At 44.2% G+C, this 23,007-nt stretch overlaps 1 protein-coding gene across 1 annotated transcript in view; it reads right to left on the reverse strand.

Moving 5' to 3' along the window:
- Window positions 1-5,403: 5,403 nt before the first annotated feature.
- The window catches only part of FOXO1 (forkhead box O1), a 67,697-nt gene continuing 50,093 nt past the window's right edge, over window positions 5,404-23,007 (reverse strand). The window contains exons 2-3 of the mRNA XM_042806055.1: window positions 10,054-11,410; window positions 5,404-9,648 (exon numbers count right to left, since the gene is read on the reverse strand). Coding sequence (XP_042661989.1) covers window positions 10,067-11,410 — 1,344 coding nt within the window. The 3' untranslated portion in view covers window positions 5,404-9,648; window positions 10,054-10,066. The remainder of the gene's footprint in view (window positions 9,649-10,053; window positions 11,411-23,007) is intronic.

The raw sequence follows: 23,007 nt of genomic DNA on the forward strand, positions 1-23,007 counted from the left end.
AGCATAAATTCACTCTCACCCAGTATTTATAGATGCTGGCATTCGAGACTCGGTTTCAGTGTCTGCTCAGTGCCTCTTCACATGAAGTCCTATAAAGGGCTGCCTCAGCCACAGGCAGGATAACAAGCCTTACCTTTTCTTGCGTCTTTAGGTCAGCATTTCTTAATCAGCTACAGCGACTTAGTAAGCCTGGTGTCATTCTGTTAACATACAAAGGAAAGAGCGCAAACTATGGATCCAGTAAGAAAACGCTGTTCTTTCCTCCACTGGAACTCCATTCTACATTATTATAATATTTATAAAGAGATAAAACTGCATATTTCACACACATTTCTCTTCTGGCTGACCTCAGCTGTCAGCACTGAAGAAGCTGCTCCCAGACACACCATTACTTCTGGACTGGTTCTGCTAGACTCACTGTCCAGTATCACTGTTGACTATCTTTGAAAGGCTTTCATATGCCCACGTGAATTACTTTAACCCCTTGTCTGCCAAGAAAAGAAAGAAAGAAAAAAAAAAAAATAGTGTTTTAGTCCTGGGTGTAGAAGGGAGGCTGGGATTTGTAACACACTATGCGATCGCTACCCTGAGCACAGCCTCCAGAGAGCTGCGTGGGAAGAGCTCCCTGAGAACAACAGAAATTTTAGTTGTCCCTGGCCAGTCTTCCTTGTGCGTGTTTTTCTGCCCTAAAAGCTTACAGATCTAAGCAGGTACTTTGCATCTGTCAGACTGCAGTTTCTTACGGTGAGAACATAATCTCGGCTGATGCCTCTCGGTGAAAGGTACCAGGTAATTCTCTCAACACAGGAGTCAGCCAGTCCGTGGCCACTGCAAGGGACCTGAACAGGGACAAGCGGATGTTTGAAACCCCCTCGCAGAAGGGTGTCGGGCAGCTGTTTCTGGCTGTACCTCTCACCAGCACAACTAAGAATCGTAAGACACCACGGGCAGGTCAGAGTGAAGGCCCACTCAGGCCAGTGTCCGGTCCCTGACCGCGGTCAACAGCGGATGCGTAGGAGAGGAGAGGGTAAGGAACGGGCCACGGACCGAGTAATCCCTTCCCTGCTAGATGCTCCAAGCTCCCAGAAACAGGCCGTTTCGAGACTTCCTGAGCTAGAGGCCGCATCCGGACCATTGTATTTAATAGCCACTGATGGAGCTGTCTTCTATTCATTTGTATATTCCTTTTTTGAATCCATTTCTACTTTTGGCCTCCACAACATCCCGTGGCAGTGAGTTCCAAATTTTAATTATGTACTGTGTGAAGAAGTACTTCCTCTTGTTTGTTTTAAATCTACTGCCTGATCATTTGATTGGGTGCCCCCAATTGTGTCACCAGAAATACTGATTAATCATTTCCTATTCACCTTCTCCACAGCATCCACAATTTTATAAACACCTACCACCTCACTCATCTACACCCACCCTCACTCAACCCTCCTTCTATTTAGTCTCTGCTCCTGGTTCTTTGCAGCCCAGCAATACCCTCTTTGAAAAACAAACACCATGCAATATTTATGATATAGGTGCATTTTGCATGTAAGCAGTAGCACAACCGAGGTTTCATGCTCTTCTCCTACTCTTATTTCTACCATGTCTTTTTGTCCACAGCTAATCATGAGCTGAGACTTGCGAGAAATCCTTCCAATGACTCCAAGATCTTTCTCATGGTGTAGCACCTCACCCGGGGTTCATTATGCATCCATATGAACTAGACCCACTTCTCCCTTCTCCCCTTTGCATTACTTCACATTTATCAACACTTAATCACATCTGCTTGATTATCAGCTACTCACAAAATATCCTGAAACCCCTTCACAGCTCTTTGCACAGCCTGACGTTCCACTATCCTGTATAATGATGCTCTCAGCGATTCAGGTCACCAACTGCTTCTGCTGATCACTGTTCAAACTCATCGAACAGCACAGATCCTCGAGCGAAGGCAGCGGCAGCTTCTCTAGTTTGGAAAAGCCAAGTACTACTCACAGTCAGATGGCCAACCCTTTAAAGCAGTGTAGACAGTGAGAGGACCTCCCTTACATCCCAGTTGTCTCAGAAACTTCAGTGAGGAAAATTTCTGAAGCCACTGAAAATGCAGACAGGGTGCATTGATCACCCATGTCCCCGTGCTTGCTGAACCAGCCACGTTTGTGAAGCACAGAGCCTTCCAACAAGGACAAGGCCACTGCTCCCCCATCACTCCACACTGTTGCCAAGCCCGTATCACACATTCTGTGAGGTTACCCAGCATGGAAGCCAAATCCAGATCCTCTGACCATGCTAGCAGCCCTTGCAAAGACTACTACCACCATTTTTTATTTTTTTTTAAAACTTCATTTATTTGCCACTCAGTCCTCTTTAAGCAACAGATCTCCCAGCGGCTAGATTGGAGTCCACTATGTTCAATATAATTATATCCAATATTATTATTTGATGTTATTTTTTAAGTGAACACTAGCCCCATGCACTTGGCATGCTGCCCAGTCACCAGCAGTCTCTTGGCTTGCTGTACCTACCACAACAGGACCACTGAGATGAAGACAGCCAGCTGCTCAAGGAGTCTGTAGGTAGGAGGGCTGCACTTCTTCCTTTATGCTGAAAATAAACTTCCAGGCGCATGGGTTTACACCAGCAGAATGAGACATCGGGGCTGCAGAAACCCCTCCCGTGAAAGCCTTGCCTTGCAGAGCAGCAAGGCTCAGTGCAAGGGGTAAGGGACGCGGAGGCAGGACGGGAGAGGGCCAGCGGTGGAGCAGCTGCGAGGCCCCAGGACAAGCCCCTTCCCCCGGACCCCCCCAGCCTATTTTCAGTTTAGAAGTCTCCCAGCAGGAGAGCCACAGTGAATCTGCTTTGGGGCTCATCTGGGTGGTAATTTAAGAGGCCTGTTGTATGGGCTGAGGGAGGAGGAGGACACAGAGAAGTTCTGCGTCACAGCCATCACCGCTGGGGCTGAAAGAAGGACACAGGCCTTGCCTAGCCTGACTCCTCGGAGCAGGGTGGAAAGGTAAAAAAAACAAAACAAAACAAAAAAACAGAAAAAAACAAACAAACAAACAAACAAACAAACAAACAAACAAACAAACAACCTGAACAGCAACACTCCTCTGACGTGCTCTAAATTGATGGGGTGAAGCGGGAAGAAAGGAGGAGCAGGCAGTGGTAACTTACTTGGACTCTTGAAATGAGACTCCAGCTCTCACACGGTTTCACAGCTGGTCACGTTTTCACTTGGTCAAAAATTCCAAAGCAAAAAATTGGCCCGAGTTGTTGCGCCATCTGTGGCTGCTACCAGATAGAACTTCAAAATCTAACAGAAAGGAAGCTCTTTTCTTGCTGCATTGAGCCCCTACCCCAGAGAAATCCAGCCTCCTTTCCCCTTCGAAGCAACCACTTGCCCTGCTTCATCATCCCAGAAACACCTCAATATACCTGCAGAATTTCTCATCCCCCCTCCCTTTCCAGTGCATATGCATGCACTTCTATAATGGCCTTTTCCATTAACTCCCCTGACTTCAGCAAAATTGAAGTCGACTGAATATTCCAGAAACAATTTAGAAATTGCTGCCAAACCCCCGAGTTCTGTGGAAACCCAGCAAAGCACCTGTGCAAGCTCTGGGCAGTTGCCTGCTCAGGTAGTGCCACTCTAGGGCACTGAGAAGGAAGGGCAACCGCCTGGAAAGGCCTCTTCATTTAAGGATGGCACGAGCAACTATAGCCGAGCACACGGCAAGGATGTAAAATGTTGAAGCTCCAAGTTATGAACAAGGGCCTTGTCAGATTCTTCACCCCACAGCCCTGTTCTACCTATCAGAAGCTTCCTGCGGCGCTCCTTCAGTTGTACTGCGTGAAGCCCTCGTCCCTTTTCCCATCATCTGAGTGATAAACACCCACGCAAGAGGTTTGCTCACAAAAAAAAAAAAAAAAAAAAACATACATGCAAAATTTCCAAATGCCCTGGAGTCAAACAGCAACTAGAAAAACATAAAATAAAATAAGATGGCATGCTGTCCCTGCCTCCTCATCTTAGCTATCGTTTTGGCACATGCCAGAATATCACCCCAGGCAAAAACATCACCAGGTAATGAACCGGGATTTCCACGCCGTTTCCAGCAGTGGGCATGACCACAGTGCAAGTTTTTCCTTCTCGGGGTCTTCACAAAACCCATCTTTGCACACCAGCTGCACGATAAAAGGCTGCAACGTCCAACGCTATTTGTACTTTTAATTGGATTGTCTATTGATGTGACATGATAGCCCGTGTTTCTGCACAAAAACATGTTTATTACATTGATTTAGAACTGACTCAGAGCACAAGGATGCTTTGAGGTTTCTGTGCTTGATCAGCAGATTCAAATCCCTTGTTGCCAGATTGGCATAAATTGCTAGCCGGTCCCGTCCCAAAAGACAAGCTTTGACTATCTCTCCTGGCAGCATAACTAGTCATGTACCAATTAGATGTGCATCCTTTCCAGCTACGGCTTCGTGAACACCCAGAGAGAGTATCTTTGGATCTTACAACCCTCCCATTCCAGAAGTCAGGCTTTTCAAAACGTGAGTGAGGATATCTTCAGCTTCCCCTAACGTGCAAAACCCTTTCCAAAACATACACTGAAGGGAAAAGGGCAAAGCTAAAATAAAGATGGAACTGCAAAGTACAAGGGGAAATTATTTTTTAAGTATCTTTAAATATTTCTATGTTTATGTTCAATGCGTTCTTTCATGCGCTTTAGGTCTTCCTCTGCTCACTTTAAGATCAAACTGGCATTTTTGCCAGCAACTCATTTAAAGCCTGCTCTCTGCCACCCCTCTCCCTCCCCACCTGCAGGCAAGCAGGGATCTGGGCCTCACAAGACTACCGTGGCGTGGGTGTTATTGGCTGTCTGTTTTGGCAGCCTCTCCTCCTTTCTTCCAGCTCTGTTTTGAAACACAAACTAAATTAAAAAAAAAAAAATAAAATAATAAAAGAAAAAATTAGACATTCCAGCTCTCTCTACTCACATCGGCGCTCGTGCTGCCACAGCGTGAAGTGCGGCTGCAAGAGGAGCAGCACTGTGCAGGTTGGCCTATATAGCCCAGAAGTTCAGCACAGGAAAAAACTCTTACTCCAAGAAAAGGAATGTACTTCGGGAAGGCAGGAGGGGCAGAGGAAGGCAAGAGGTGAAACCGAGGGAAAAGAGGGCCAAGAGGATTTTGCGAACTGTCTCTCTTTAACAGGGGGAGCCGAGGAAAGAGAAGCACGTCCCTCCAGAGACGGCTCGCTCCCGCATTTATTAGCGCTAGAACCTCACAGGCAATTTGGACCAAAAGACGGATTCTTTCCTGCGGTCTGATGGCTGTTAGCATCCCTTTTTTCTTCTTCTTTAACAATGCATTACATAACATTCTGATACACTAATGACCATCTCATGTCATAGCAATTTTATTAAGAGCTTATACTTACACATACCCATTCTGAAAGTATTTCAGGACTTGGTCATTCTCGGAACTCGGCTCGTCGAAGCACTGGCAACACTGGCGCTGCCTGACGCAGCTTCCAGTGACAAAGTGTCTCCACACAAGGATCCCTCAGGAGCCCCCAGAGTCAGGCATGGATTCTTCTTGCGTTTAGTCTCAAAGACTTGTAAACAAGTTACTTTTAGCACGCTATGTTGTGATAAAACACCGGTAACACAGCCCTATTAGGTTCCTGTACCTGCTACAGTTCCAATTCCAGAAGCAATGCCAAGAGAGAGAAATTCCTTTATACCAAGTAATGGAAAATTTGTGAACTATTCCGCAGTTAGTGTTTGCTCGTTAATATGGTACCACCTCGCCAGGCAAGACTCGGTACCATGAGGTATTTTTCTGTATAAAATTGCTAATGCCATCAGGATTGTCCAAATGGGACCATCATCATTAAAAAGATTACACGGTAAGGAAAGTGATTACGACAACGTCTGCGCAGAAGGATTACTAATCACAAGTAGAATCCTGGTACAAATCTCATTCTCCGTATACAAGAAAGGACACAAAACCTTTTAAACATAATTTATATACATTTATGGCTTTATACAACAAACTGTCAGGGATTGTTCTCGTGTGTCTGTAGAAGTACATCAGGCACTTTTGCTGAAAATATCCACGTATGAATTTTAATTCTGCAATGTGACTAAGTCAGAGCAGTGAAGCGTTGAAGAGCTGTCACACCACTCGCAAGCAGAACTAGCAGTATGTACATGCCAATCTCTCACAATATTGCTGGTTTGTGGAACGCCCTCAAAAAGGAGGCCAGTTTTAATGCCGAGTAATTTGCTTTTTGCTTGCATAAACCATGCTGCATTTTACATTATGATTACCAAAATAATAATAATAATAATGAGAATACCTTATTTTAAATCAGTCATAAATTAAGGATCCTAGCAATTTCATAATGAAAATAGGAATTTCAAATCAGTAAAAAAATAAAAAAGTACTAACATACATCCAGTGGTTTAACAAGTGCAAATTTTATATTGTTTTATAATTGGTCCAATTTTAACTTGTCTTCTTAGGGCTGCTCTGTTGACTTAAGCCAATGATAAGCAATGTGACTTTTGCTTATAAGTGTAGGCAAATTGTCAGTTTATCAAAGCAGAGCTTTCCAATTAATGCATCTACTACCTAAACATATATCATATAGCTATATTATGGAAACAATACATCTTTATATTTAAAATATCTGAACAGCTCTATAATACAATAAACTTTTAATAACAGTACAAACCAGAGAAAAGTCAAAAACAAGGCTGCATAGGTAAGATCATCTGCACAATTCACAAACCAATCATTTACAACAATTCTGACAAACTAAGTTACTCCAGAAACTTGGTACTTTTACTGAAAAAGGATTTATTACTAGAGGTCACATAATGTTCATTTTCAAGGCAGACAACATACCCCTTCACCAGACTTCACAGTATTCCAGAATTACAATTGCAAAATACTAGAATGGCACCACAAAAAATAAAAATTAAAAAAAAAAAAAAAAAAAAAGAGAAAAAGAAAATAAATTTGACCACACAGTCCAAACCTCTGATTATCTACAACTGCTTTCTCACGATAATTAAAAGGGGCTTCCTACAGACTGTTGTAATTAAGGAACGGCTACATTTGTGGTATTCATAGTCATAAAAGGAAATTAAGAAAATATCTGTATACAGGTAGTTTATACAGTAGCAGTAAATAATAAACAGGAGGTATATGGTTAAATGTAGCATGTTCAGCTGCAACCCCGCGGAGCACAGCAGTAAGCACTGCTTGCTCTGCATGCAGAGGTGAATTTTATGACTACTTGGGCCTATGCACATCGGTGCCCATTTGGGATCAGTTCTGCACACGCAGCGGGAAGAAGGATCTTCAGAAACCCAGACGTGAGCTCTCTGCTTGCTCCACCGCCAGGATTTACCACCCCGTTTCAGAGACTAAGGATTTGATGGGGAAGACGCTACTAGAGGTATTTGCCCGGAAAAGCAGGCGGCTGCACGGAGGCTTCCGAACTAGGAACGTTTCATTTTGCTCGACAGAAGTTCAAAGACCAATTTCACACTGGGGGAGATCCTGTATCACAGGGCAGCTTAACATCAGCCTCTGGAACTGCTGACAACTGTAATAGGATATCTAAAAAAGTAGGACCAGCTGTAATTAGTAGTGATTTAAGCCCAACAGGGAGCTAAATGCTAGCACATCAACAAATACATTGCAGAGCCTTAGGAAAGTCATAACAGGATCATTAAATATACAGCTTGTTACTAAACTTCATTTTCTTGGCACATCCCATTCCTTCCTCCGCCATACGCCATCACTACAGGGAAGATAAGTTTCAATTAAAACATTTTCCAGTTGTGGGCTAAGTAGACAAAAGAAAAACCAGCGGAACAGCATTTATTTCTCCCCTTCTTCGCAAGAGCCAGCCCTAGCACCAAAGCTGTTCCTCCTGTCAACGCATAAGCAAGCTCCAAGGATTTCTGCAACACAAATGATGTGCAGCAATCAGTGAAAAGACAGGTGAGGCCTGTTATCCACATACCCATAAAAACCACGTGGCACGATGACAGAAAATCGGAAATCATTTCTCCAGGACCCAGTCCTGAAAACACTCCGGTAGCTGTCAGCGTGCCTACTCCAACAAGAGCAAGCTTTTCTCCAGGAGTAAGGCCTCTGTCGTTAATGTTCTCCCCTACCCTAAAGCTCATTCATTTGTGTAACTTTGCCACTTACTTTATCTTTCTTATTTCAAAGAAAAAGTAACGTTTTGTCCTGCAATAGGGCATTACACAAGTTTTAGCCTCCCACTCAAAAGTAGCACTTCTGCCTCCTCAGAGGTACTGCATTACAACAGAAACACTGTCAAACCCTAAAACTAGTGCTAATTAAGACAAATTACAATTTTATCATTAATTTTATTAGAATGATTAATTTTATCCAAAAGGTCCTGCTCTTGAGTGCACAAACATTATGAGACCTCCATGAAATAAATATAAATGTGAAGCATTGTACAAGCATCTAACAATGAATACTTAACACTTTGTGGTAGTCAGAGTTAAAATGATAGTAGAAGCAGATGACATTTCTAAAAATGCATATATAAAACTGATTAAATATTTCCTAAACATAAAGTTGTCTATATTTATACATCACACAACAAAAAAAGGGACAGAAATGTTTTGTATTCAAGATCCTTATTAAGCTTTTCCTTTATTAGCACCCCCAAGTGCTAGGGAAATTTATAAAAACATGTACTTAATCCAGTTAAAATACTGTACAAAATGAAGAGATTATGAATGCTGCCAGATCTCAGATTATTTTTTTTTTTTAAAGTTGCCTATATAACAAAAGTAGACTTTAATTATAAGAAAAATAGCTTGGAAAGTATTCCAAAAATTATCTTAAGTCCAACAATAAAGTCATTAGTCTGACAATGAAATCCAGATATATTCTTGCATAAATTTACATGAATACAGGTAACTTATCAAATGGCATTTAACCTACTGTTTGCTTTGAATAGTCAATGAGTTTAGTAGGATCATATTTAACAGGTTATTCTGTTCCCATATGAAATGTGTGGCAATTTTGAGTAAAATAATGCAGTTAGTACTGCTGCAAGGCAAGTCCACAGTTATCTCAACTCATCAAAACACAGGTAACATCAAGGAAAGTTAAACTTACTCAGGGCATGAGATCATCACAGTATTCTTACAAAAGTTTATAAACTTTTCTTGGACCAAAACAGAAAGTCTTAAAAAACAATTCTTCTTCTACAGATCATACTGTACAAAACCGAAAGCACAACATGATGTAAGTAAGAGTCTTTGCTGCGATTATATGGTGTAGTGAATTTGGCACTTCAGAGTAATGAAATTTCCAATGGCACAGTTCTTATCTACAGCAGCACATAACCTGCAAACCTTGGGCAAACATCCTGTACAGGAAAATACTCTGTCTGCTGCCAACTCTGACGAAAGGAAGAAAAAAGACAAAAAAAAAAAAAAAAAAAAAAAAAAAGGACCCAAAAAAAAAGCTAGTGCATGCGCACAGCTTTGTCAAGAAAATTAAAAAGGAAGGTGAAGGACATCTTTGTACTGCTTTTCTCAGTTCCTGCTGTCAGACAAGTCTGGAGAATTTAACCGTAGCCTAGGAAGAAAAAAAAAAAAAAAAAAAAAAACAAAAACAACAAAAAGAACAAATTAACATTCACTCCAAAAGATTAAATCTATTAAAATATGCTCAAACTAGCTTTAAGATACCTTAAATAGGGAAAAAACCATATTCATTAATTGCTAGTTACCAGTAAGTTTTTTGTTTAAAATATCAACGGCAAGACATTAGTGCTCCACGTGAAGTAACAGAAGTCGGTACATGGCAGTCCTAATGCACCGGTGCAAACCTCATTTCCAAACTAACGAAGGACTGGAAAACGACTGACTGTAACAGAGGCACTTCGCATGCCAACACAGGAGACCACCCAGACTTTAAGCATTTTGACATCTCTTTTCCCTTTAGCTGTTTTTCAGATTTATTGTAAAAAGCACAGCTTACCTCCTACTACATCCTAGCCTGACACCCAACTGTGTGTGGTTGTCTTTACGCTGTGCTGAAAACTTTGGTTAGGCAATACACTGTCAAAGTTAAAATCTAACGTTTCTCCATCCATAAGGTCATTACGGATAATTGACTCCATGTCACAGTCCAACCGTTCAATCAACATGTCATCTAAGTCACTGGGAAGCTTCTCCTGGTGGAGGGAAACAATCCCCACCCTTCCGTAGCCATTGCAGCTGGTAACAGGGGCGTACGGGTTCATAGCATTCATCTGCATCGGGTGACTCATAGGCACTTGTAACGAAGTCTTCACCGTCGACAAGCGATTTAGACCTGACGTGTGTGACATGGTGTTCACCGTGTGTGACAAGGCACGACCATTAACCGCAGGTGTTGGCTGGTTGTGTCCTTGGTGAGGGCGGGCACTGGGGTTCAGCATTTTGCTGTGGGGCGGTTGCGTGCCGTAAGCTGGCATCACCGAGTTGGCGACCATCAGCACACCTTGGCCCAGCGCCCTGCCACCAGCCTGGGGAACACCAGTGTCCACTGATGCCAAGATATCGTTGTGCGGCGGGGAATCCGAAGTCAGCAACTCCTTCAGAAGTCCTGCGGGACAGGTATATTGGCTCATCGATCCGTAGCTTGATTTACTGTCTTGAAGAGTCTGCATAGGAATCTGGGGCAAAGAGTTCATGCTAGCTTGAGCGTACGTAAATTTCCTGTAGTCTGGATTTGGCGAGCCTATACTTGTGGTCGAGGATGCGAATGAGTAACCTGGTGTTTGCTGCATCAGGGTAGCAGATGAAGACTGGGTGGACACAGTCATTGATGTATTAGGTGACAAGAGATTAAGGTTATCCAGAAGATTTTCCATGTTCTCAGAATTACTCATCTCTGAAAGGCTGGGTAGAGTGGAAGTCATTTTGGTGGCTGATGATGGGTATACCATGGAGTGCACATCCCCATCTCCAAGATCATCTTGCTCTGGCAAAATAGGAGAAAGTCTTCCGCTAATGGTGCTAGCGTTAGAGCTAGTTCTAGGTCGAAATGTACTCCAGTTATCAAAGTCATCGTTACTGTGAGAGCTGGGGCTTGCAGGCCACTTTGAGAACTGCGATCCGGGGCTGTCACTATTTCCCTCTTGACCAGACTGAAGGGATGCTTTTTTCTTGGCAGCTCTGCCTCTGCTTTTGGCAAACTTGCTGTTGTTATCCATGGATGCCGCTCGCCTTCTAGGAGACTTGCCACTCTTCCCTCCTTCAGGATTAAGCATCCACCAGGAACTCTTCCCTGTTCCCTCATTCTGCACTCTGATGAACTTACTGTGCAGAGACAAGTTGTGACGGATTGAATTCTGAAAAACAAAGTAAGGTGTAAGAAATGGAGAACACATGCATCTTTTACAGCGTACTAACATTTGCCTTTGCAAACGTACTCTCATTTTGTTAGAAAACATAGGGGTAAACACGAAATGGGGAAACATGCCAGCCTGGAAACATCTTTTATCAGCTCACCACTCAGAACTGGCTGAAACGAGCTCGCAAAGAGCTGCCGTGTCAATTTGTCTGTCGTATGGCCCAACCACATCTGACATTATAAAAAGTTAAATAAAATACCGAAGCAGATGCTCTGAAATACAAATTCCACATAAAGGAGACAAAATATACGAGAAGACCAAGATAAAGACTGCAAATCTCATTATCGGCTTCACTCTAAGGAGTTGAGGTTTATTTTTTTATTATTTTACACAAAAATCAGGAATGCTAGATCCTGTTCTATGGTACTTATATGGGTCTCACCCGGCACATCCCTAAACCCTGCAAACACGCCAGCCTGTGAATATTTCCACTGAGCACTGCTGAGGTTTATATTACTTGCGTTATATGAGAAAACACATATAGAAAAGCAGTTAAGGATCAAGTTCTAAGTTTTATAAAAAAACATCACAAAATGCCTAAGAAATCGTAAGGGAGAAAGGAATGCAAACAGCATAGACAAAATTGCATTGAAAACCCCAGTCTTAAAACAACCTTTCTCTTTCAAAATCAATATTTTAATATGCAAAATTGACTCTTCTAATACCTCAGGGCACAAGATATCTTGTGCCAAGTCTGACCAGAGGTACTGAAGTTTTTCAATATCTCCTTGGCCATGAGTTTCATGTTTTGTTCTTAAATATATTTAAAAAAAAAATTAAAAATTCAAAAAATCCAAAATCCAAGTCCACAGGTTGACCTGTTAACAAGAGACCACCCTTTGCATTACCAAGCTGTAGATAAACAATTTTTCCTTATGTAATTCTCTGCTGAGCATGTGTAAAGAACATTATATCAACAGAAAAGTTGTCCTATATTTTGACGTAATTGCTAATAAAAGGCCATAAATTCAAAGAGTGCGGAGATAGGCAGCAACAGATGTCGGCAGGAGGGTGGGACTGTAGCACAGCCTACGTGGGGACCCTCGGTCTGCGCTGGGACTGCAATTCATGCAGAACAAGCAGGAGGCAACCACAAAACAGCTCATGGAATGGATAAAACAGAAATTAGACCTCAGTGGCAGGGAAATCAGTGATGCAGTAGCTGCCCTTCCATTCGGTCATTTTTAGCAATTTGTCTAGAGAAAAACTTGGGGGAGCAAAAATGGACCGACTGTTTCTAGAAAGCAGTAGTAAGGCTGATCTTGACCAGCAAGCCAGTAGGCCAACTACCTCAAAACACTACATGGCTGCCAGACCTGCAAAAAAACCTGTTCTGCCTTTCCTGTTTTTCTACTTTTTTCCTCTCATCTGTCTTCTCTTAAGCTTTTACGCTGACCCCCAAGACCCACTACAGCACAAACCATGAGGACGACACAGCTCATGGAGCTCTGCGTGCCCTGCGAGGCAAACCAGAGGACGAGGGACACAGCCACTGCTGTGCTCTCTGGCTGCTTTTGCTGTATTTCCCGACCCAGAGTGGTGCCTGCGACAGCAGCATCTCCAGAAATGTCTTCCTCCACCTCCTCTACTCCATCTGTCCTCCTGTATACACCCGCTTTCTCAAAGACGCGCATCCTTCCCCGTTGCCTATCCGTCCAGCTGACTGAGGACAAGGAGCAAAGCCCAGGAGGAGGCATGCCAGGTGGGAACAGCCATCTCACGGGGCCCGGCTCAAATCAGAGGCAACAGGCTCCGATTCCCTGCGAGGACCACGACACGTTGTGGACCACGGAAAGTCAGTCAGCCGGAGCAGGCCTGGCCACCCGCAGCGCTCCACGGGCACGGCTGCCCTGGGGTTGGGGAGCAGACCTGCAGCAGATGAGGGCAGCAAGGAGGCGTTACAGCCCCGAACGCCTTAGGGGCAGCTGTGAGCCGGGACCACCCGCGCAGGCGTGCGGCTTCACCCCCAGCGGGGCGCAAGGCGCTCCCCGACAGCGGAGGACGGCGGAACACGGCCGCTCGCGGCCCCGCCAGCACGGCAACGGCTCAAACCGCGTGCCCAGCCTCAAAAGCCTTTCTCAACCTCTCCGTCCCCTCCGAAGAACTGTCCTGAACACATTATCCCAGTTAAACAAACACCAGCCACCATCTGAGCGCCTCCTTATTCAATTTTGAAAGGGAACTATTCTTACATTAACTAATTAACGCAGGACTGTGACTCCTCACTGCAGGTAACCCTGCAATCAAAATCTCATCCTCTATCCAGGGCATTAGGGAAGGCCTTGAAACTGTATTTTCACCAGGTGCAGCTAAGGTGTTGGCAGGGTAAGCCTGAAAATCCGTCTTTGGGCTTGCCCATGGCCCCGGGGCTCCCCAGCAGCCCCGGGAGGCTGGCCGGGCCGGCCCCATTGTTTTCGCCCAAGGGCCACGGCCGAAGGGCTCGCTGACACGAGTCCAGCCCCAGAAATGTCGCAAGAAAGTTGTTCTGCACATCTGTTGATTAAAAAACCTCCTGCGCCAGTTCATTTTTTTTTTTTTTACTGTATTTTGTAAACATACCCACTTGGCTAAGGCTTAGTGTTTACTATCAAAATAGGCATAGCAAACACACAAAACATCAGGCAGAGAAAATACCGTGCTAAGGCTCAGTTCCCTCCTCTCTGCAACAGAAGTGTTAAATATTTAAGAAATTGCTGCTATTCCTTAGTCATCAAAAATGTTATAATCTGGTATTATTGTACTGAGGACATCTGAGGTCGCTCTTTGAGTAACAGAGCTGTCTCCTAACTCTGCCAGCACTGAAAAAAAAAATTTTCCTAACAGGAAAAGGTTTGCGGCCCAGAGCTTGTTACATAAATTCCTGTTTTTCACGCAGCCAGCAGGACATTAAAGAAGCTATGATTTACTAACTTGGAAAAAGTGTTGAAGAGGTAGATCTTGTGAAAATACGCACTGCTGTTAATGATGTTGTGTCTACAAATCTTTGCCAGACGCAAACATGACCTGATAAAAAAAGTATAGTTTCGGCAGTGGATCTTGGCAGCGGGAGAAGCGGCGCGGCTGTCAGCGGCCAGCGCGCTCGGCGGCACCACCAGCCCCGGCACGCCACCAGCCGCCTTCAGCCACAGCTTTCGGCAGGACTTTGAAGCAAAAGCCTCCCCAAAACCCCGGCCTGAATGACGCGAAAAGCAAGCGGCCGCGCTCTGCGGCGGGTTTCCGCGCAGCAGCAGCGACGCATGCCAGATCCCTCCGAGAGCATCCGTGCTGGAATTTTATCAAACCCTCGTCAGGACGGCGGCCGGGCTGCTGCCACCTGTGGGGTGTTTCCTGGGGTTGAGCTCCCGCCCGGCAGACGACGCACAGAAAGCCTCTGCTCCTGTTTGTTCTGCGAACCGACTTCGTGCCACACTTCAGCGGGGGGACTGGGAACTGTGGATATGCCTCTTGCTACTCGCTGATTTAAGAGCCAAAGTATGCAAACCCAGTATATCTGCTAAATGCAGTCTGGGGAGCACATACCAGCTAATAAAACTCCTGAAGCCAAGGAAATGATTCCTTTGAATCTGCACGTTGTTATCATTCAGCTGCATTTCCAACGTCTCCTACAGCCGAACCGCACCGCTGCGAGAATGCCCTGCTCGCTGCTCTTCAAAGCAACAAAAAAAACCCCAACTCAAACTGCTTTATGTTTTTGAACAATTAAAGAAATAAACGTTTCAGGCGTTTAATCCCTGAGTGCACATAGTTCTGCTGATATCTAATACTGCACTTGAACCTGAGATATTCATAATAAAACATGCAACTTAAGTTTAACCTGACTAATTGCTGAAAAAAAACATAAACCTATTACGACTAAAGTTGAGGTATTTAATTATTTTTTCAGTAAATTATTTTGGTGTTTTAGTAATGAGAAACACCCAAAACCACAGTTGCTTTGTTAAACTTGACAACACTGTGGGCCTGGACTTACCGAAACGAGACTGGACAGTCATGCTGGCCACCCTCCCTCCTGCCCGGCCCTTGGAGCATGCAAGGGAGAGGGGAGCAGAGCAGAGCTCCTGCTGCAGAGCTCCTGTTTAACCCCACTGCAAACCTCTCCAAGCAGGACCTAACTGCAGATCTGTGAGCATCCGGGGAGCTGCAAGACCCAAACTTTGTAAAAGCACCTATGAGCGCCCCTGGTCTCTCCCACCCTCCTACCCTCACACGGGGGTACAAGCCGCAGCCGTTCAGCCACAGCGCTGCGATGGCCACCAAAAGGGAGAGCAAGGAATGGATCTAACAGGCAGTGCATTTCACAAAAACTACTGTACTTGCTATCAAGGTGCGCTGCAATGAAGCGGCATCTCAGAAAAGGGATTCACCAGGAACTAGCAACAAAGGGAGAAAGAGTTGGCCTGCGGAGGCAGATGCAGCCGTAACAAAAAGGGAGGTCGTAAGAGCAAAAATGCTTCCATAATACAGAGGTCAAACATTTCTACTAAAATTAACAGTCTTCTAACTGCCCACCAATTTTTCATTCAGAAGACATCGCAGCAGTCCCCTCCTTCCTACAGCTCATCCAAGGGGACAGCCTACACGTGTTGCTGGTCAGCCTGCACTGCCATCAGCTGAAATGGCTGCGAACGCAGGCTGGGCCACAGCATCTGACTGCAGTTCTCAGATCTCTCCAAACAATGTCTGAAACCAACGTGGAAGCCGGAGAGAGACTTTCGGGTTATACAACACTCAAGACTGCTTCTTCCATGACCCTCTAAGATAATCACAATTCAAAAAAAAAAAAAAAAAAAAAAAGAAAAAAGGGAAGGGGGGAGATTACTTATTCATTTTAAGTGATAGTTGAAGAATATGGCAATAGTAACATGCTTAGCAAAAAAGTCAGGGTTGAGGAGCATTAGAAGCTCAGAGATCCACCAAATAACATGACTGTTGAGAGGTGTCTGCTGGGATCAATGGTGACTAGCACGTGCGCCAGCTGTGTTAGCGTGTCCTGTTACTGACAGCTTACAGCAGGATTCAGAACCAGCAGAGTCCCTCTGTGGAGACCCCACCAAAGCAAAAGCTTTGCAGCAGAGAAGGGAAGGCCCCAGGATTTCCATACGCTGTTGCAGAGGACATCAGACCTGTCTCTCAAGGTCTGTGTATGGGGACTCTACAGCAGGTCCAGACGTTCAGAACACCCTCCTATCGGAGCCTCAGTGGCAAGCACCACTCTAAAAAGAAGTCATAGAAAAACCTCCTGGGAAAGTATACAAAGGACAAGGAGTTCACCAGCACACTTCAGCATTAACAGCCAGACAGCAGCAGCAGGGGCTAACCGTGGCAAGTGGAACCACATAGCATCGATCCAGGGCTAAGCTAGACCACGCCTGGTGAAACAAGCGGGTCTGCTTGGAACCGTGACACTGCCTGCACCCACTCTGCTGTGGTTTCCAACCATCCCGCCAAGTCTGCAAGGGCAGGGCGAAGGGGCTAAGGAGAAAAGAGAACATTGGTAACTCCAGACGTACCAGAATTTCCTTTGGTACAACAGGCTGGTGTAAGGCAATCCTGTCTGTTTTATCTAATGGACTACGAGATACAAGAAGTTCAGGCGTAGACGCTGCGCATGGAGCTTGAGTTTTCCTCAGAGCTAGTGTTGGACACTCGAAAGCACTTGGTCAACAGGTAGCACATTTGTTCATAAAACAGCCTCAGCCTCATTTCTCTCTCAAAATGGTTCCTGATACTACAAAGTTCACCAACACAACGGCACATCTGCCTGCAGTGTCAGAGGCTTCATATGCTAATGACGTAGCTATCTTTGCCACCCAATTGTAGAATTCTTTGATTACAGCTCAGAAACCTTCTCCATTGCCAGACAGGAGCACGTACAGAGAGCATGTCACTTAGCCTCAGGTCAAAGAGTCAGATTTAGAAGATGCTGGCAAATTGCCACCTGCAGCTGCATGAAGGTGGAAGGGCAGGATTTCCTCCCAAACAGGTCATGCTTTTTTGGGTCCTTTGTTCTTGGGGGGGGGGGGGGGGGGGGGGGAGGTGGGGGTAGTGTTGGGGGGGATTGTTGGGGGGGAGAGGGGAATGCTTTTGTTTGACTTCATTTTTGTCCTGCGCTGTTACACAGTTAAGAAGTGTCAGCTGGAAAAAGTGCAGAAATATTTCAGTCTTACTAGAGGGACCTTGCACTGTTTCTCTGTGCTCTTCATTACAGATGGTAGCGTAGTGAGAGACTTTCCCAGACCATCACCCATGAAACACCATCTCCAAACACCGAGATACATTCACAGACCGTTTCATTTGATAAAATCTCAGCAATGCATCCCTCGTTGCACGCACGAACGTACAAGAATGGGACAGACTGTACGTTATCACTATATGGTCACTACACATGTCTCTGCTGCCCAGAGAGGGGTCCCCTGGGGACACACGTCAGTGGCATTAATCTATGTCCTGCACATTCTGCAGTTAAGTCCTCAGATTTATACTATCCTACACTTTCTTCTCATACCTGTTGAAGACTGAAAAATTTTGGACACCAAAGGAGCTTGGCCATTCTCCAGGTTGTATCCTATTGCCACACGTGGCATCAGGGACTGGATGGGATTTCACAGCCACTGGAGCTTTTTCCTCTGGAACATGGTGTGTAGTAACAGAAAAGACACGCACGGCTCCAGACATTGATGTTTAAGGGACTTGGCTATGCATACTTACGTGTCAGAACCGGCAACTCTACTGACAACTATTTGAGTAATTCCCAACTGCTATCCTCAGATGCTCTGCTCTTCACTCTAGGCAGACTCCTTTGAAGCCCTTTTCCATAATGGCAGTTCAGACATTTCTAATGAGACGACAACATCTACCTACTTTTCCTACATGGGCATTTTGAAAGAATGAGTGAAAAAAACATGAACAAGGTAAAGCATAGTATGAGAAGTATACGCACAGGGCAAGCACACACCTGGATACTGTTCCACACGTGATGACCCCAACCAAAACTTCTTATGACCACCCTTATGTTTTCTGTACCTCCAAGAGAGAGACAGAGCCACAACCAGGATAACTTTCACCTACATCAGTGCCAATACCCCATTTTATAACTACAATTATTTCTAGAACCACCATAGGCATGATATAACTTCAACACGGCATACACCAAATATATAAACATTTGCTAGCATTTCAAAGCCAAGGAAACTAAGTGACACTGATTAGGAAAAACAACAGACGAAGATGCATATGAAAATTGTGAGATTTTTAAAAGGGATTTGTCAAATGGAACTTCCTTTCCCTCTGGTAAAAATAATCTGGGAAGCCAGTACAGCCCACAGGTTTGTCTAAAATCTATCGCCTTTCTGGGCTAAAAGAAAGGCAACAAGAAGAATACAGCACAGTGTAATAAATAAATAAATAAATACATAAATGCAAAGAGCCATCAGGATAAAACAAAAGTTGTAAAGTGTAGAAAATAAGGGAAGAAATAAGTACCAGGTGTGAAGAAAGTTCAAAACTAGCAGGGATAACTATGTATTTGGTGATCCAGACAAATTCTAATGCTGCCTTTACAAAACTGATGCTGTAAGCCTCCTATTCCAACAGATGGAAAACAAGTGTTTGACAAATATAAGGGTTCTATATTTGTAAATAAACATTTCTGTTTTCCACAAATATGGAACATAAACATATGTGCATGTACAGCTTATGATGAAGAAGCATTTCCCAAGTTCACCAGTGACCCAGGAGGCCAGCACTGAGGCCTCACTGAAGGTGAACATTTCGAAGTCAGGATGCCCTTGCAACTCGGGCCTCTTCTCCTTCCTCTTTAAGTGCTCTCGCACATCTGGCCTTCACAAGCACCTTCTGCTGCAATTACCGTGTTAACACAGAAACAGCAACGCAGAAGGATGCGTGCATAACCTGGGTGCCCTGACATCAGCCCCGGGTGCTACCACAGAAAAGCTGATAAAGGATTCAATTAGTGAACCACCAGCGATCAGGGATATAATTAATATCTATATTTTATATAGATATTTTTATATATACATAAAAAATAATGTGTGTCTTTCAAAACAGTCCCGCAGAATAAAGGCCATCACGTGTACAAGAAATATGTATCTTTTGTTCAAGAAAAGTAAGGAAGAGAACAGCTGCAGATATGCCAATGCCACGCTGAATGACAGCGCAGCCAAGATTAGCACCACGGCTAACGTGTGCTCATCAAAGGGATTAAAACCATTAAAATTAGCTGCAGTGCAATAAGGCACGAGGAAGGCTGCTGTGATTCGTGACGGGCAGGTAGCCCTCTTACAATTATTCACTGCAGGCTCTAACGCAGCAACCAGGAATGCAACTAACAGTTTGAGGCAAAGCTGTCCTTGAATGCAGGGCACAAGCAGGTTATTACAAGGAAATCATGAATCACAATTATAAGCAAAGTTTATTAAAATAAATAAATAAAAATTTGGAGTAATAAAGCAGCAGTTCATCCATACAATGCCAGACTGACTAATAACTTAAAATTTTATTCTGCGACTATAGTAAAGAGAGACTACGGGGTGTTTATTTTTTTTCAGCCAGTGGGAATAATTATGATCAGTAGGACAAAAAATGTTAATCACTCGTTTCCTGTTTAACAGACAGCCTGTTTCACCTCTGCCACTCTCCACGGTTACACCCAATTCATCACAAAGACTACAGCACTGTTTATAAAAAGCTTCCCCCTTTTTTTTCTTTCTAAAACTAAGCTGCCTTTTATTGACATTCATTAGCTCTAATGAAGAGGTACAAATGTGTATACATGCTAAATATATCAATACTAATTAGACCAGCAGATCATCTTAAAAGGAGCACTAGAAACACGTTCTCACTAATAAGAAGCAATAAAGTGAGAAATAGGCCAAAGGCTCAGCACAAACCACAGAGGTGAGAAGCATCGGTCTGAAAATAGGGCTAATTTTTTTTGCATTGGCCTTTATGGACAGGCAGACAACTTCCAATAATCTAAAAAAAATAAAATAAAAAAATAAATAAAATAAAGGGTGGGGGGGGGGAGGGGGGGGAGAAGAAAGGAAAAACTGGGAAAACTGATATGATTACTCCAAAAGCTTCAACGATATAAGTGAAACAATTGGAAAGATCCCTGCCTTAGACGTCACATAAGCTCTACACGCTAAAAGCCCTGCATAATGACCAAAGCAGACACTTGCCACTTGCCTAGGTAAAGGCACAAGCAGGGCTAAGCCTGGATGTTTGGTTTCAGTCGGATGCCTTTCTAGGGAGCCATACATCTCCTCTTCGTCTTCACGGATCGAGACTATTTGTGTTGACAAAATCTCTGATAACCTACAGGGTTGGAATGACTGTCATGACCTGATGGATTTACAAGCAATGGGCTACCCACAGCAGTGGAAAATAAGTTAAAACTGGGGGTGGCAAAAGCCAAGCAGGATGTACGGGAGACATGAGCTAAACCCACGACACTTGCCCCATTCGTTGCCCCCGGGCTAGCCGTGGCCCCAGAGGCTTCAGGCCTCATTTCACCCGCAACAACGCCCGCCGCCCGACGACAGACCTCTCCTCAGGGACCGGGGAAGGAGCAGCTCCCGGTGTGCAGCCGTGGATCCCCGGATGGAGCCAGGAGCACCTGCAGCACTGCACCCACAACTCCTACCACGCCCCACCTCACCTGGCAAGGGCAGCAGAGAGGGGTTTCCTTGTCTGCAGGGAAGGCACCGAGCCTGCCTGTACTTTGGGAAGCAACATACCGAAGGGGGATGTACAGATACAATAACATCAAAAGTTGGGTTGACCGAGCCTTCGTGTAGATTGAAAAAACAACAACAAACCCCAAACACATCACACATCTCCTTATTACACTTGTGCTAGCGTAGCAGAGGGAGCATTTTCCTCTAGCAAGGAAAGGACTCAAATTCTCCGGACATGGGCGTCACTGAAGACTAGTTTTTCAGAAACAAAGAGTCAATGAAAGCAGCAAGCTTCCTTTGCAGCAGGGTTAGCTGTGCCCCACAGGAAATCCCTGGCTGAAGGAAACTGCAAGTCTTGTAAAAAGAAGGGCAAAGCCTTCCAATTACAGGCTGAATGGTATCTTACGCTACATCTCGCTATGCATTTGATCTTTATTTTGACTACAGCAAGTGCAAGGATAGGCTAGCAAAATTTCAGTATAGTCCCCAAAACTACAAAAAGGAAAATAAACCAGAGTGGAGCAGGGTATTTTGTTTGTTTTAGTGACTCTTTACTGCATTTAGTGGTAAAGATGCTGAAGGTTTCACATCTGTAAGAGGACAGTGTCAGCTTAAAAATAACAACCACCCTCTGGATTTCACCTAATGTTGTAAATATCTGATGTTGCTGTAGTAACCAAGAGAAACTGAGGAAAGACGACAGGGACATTTCTCTTTCCTTTAGTTTCTTTTGTACGTGCATATAGCCCAGTGTATAAAGCCACTGGTTTTATTATTTATTTTTCCTCTATCCAATTCTCCCTTTATCTGTCTCACATATAAAAAGAAAATAACGTATCATTTTATTGTTAACAAAATATTAGCAGAAAAAATAATTTCTTAAGTTATTAAAATAGCTTAAACAGGATCATAATTAAGTCCTCTTGAAACTACTGCATCATCTGCAAATACATAGATAAAGGATATTGCCTAATGCAGCCATTTTTCTTTGTGTTCCATTTTTCATACTTGTTCTTTACTCCAAAGTTACAAGAAGCAAGTACCGATTGCCAATTACTCCCCTTTGTACATCCTAAAGAGGCAGCACATACACTAGGTATTGTGTTTCTACTGAGCTTCTTTGAACACAGTTTGCCTTGGTACTTTTTTTCCCCACCAGAGAAGCATGCCAGACCACCAGCACACTCTCTTTGGGAGAGCTCTTTCCAATTCAAGCTTGCTCCTATAGTCTAGTATATTTTATATAACATGATTTACTACTACAGTGCCCACAAAAAAAAACCATCCAAATTTCATTAGAGCCTTGAGCTCCATTCCAGTGTGCATTGGCCCTCTCCACTGCCTGGCCAGTTGCAGCCACCGTCTTTCACATGAGGTGTGGTTTGTACTTAAAAGGGTTTTTAGTTTATTTTCTCACAAGAGGGTCTCAGGACTCAGAGGACTCCTGACGGGTGGTTGCACTGTTCGTGCCAGCCTCTTCCTCTTGAGCACTGCTTTCCGTGACATTCTCCAGGCTGTCGTTTCAAGAAACGCTGGCGCTCATCACCGGTTTTTACCACTGGTTTTAAAGTCACAGTCGCCCAATCTTGGAAAACACATAGCACCAACTCGGAACCAAGTCACCCCCCAGACACGCTCACAGCTTTCAGCAGGCGGAAGGAGCCAGAGTACTATTTCTCAGAGCAAGCTGGGCACACAGAGGAGGGAAATCTAAAGGGTAATTTCTTTCCTCACACCCATTTTGGAAGCGTTCCTATTCCTTCACTACTGTAAGCTGTGTTCTGTACTTAACCGACCCTTATTAAATCAAAGGACTATTTACAATCTACATACTGG

Source organism: Tyto alba, unplaced genomic scaffold (genome assembly GCF_018691265.1).
Source record: "Tyto alba isolate M040663 unplaced genomic scaffold, T.alba_DEE_v4.0 Super-Scaffold_45, whole genome shotgun sequence".
Lineage (NCBI taxonomy): Eukaryota > Metazoa > Chordata > Aves > Strigiformes > Tytonidae > Tyto > Tyto alba.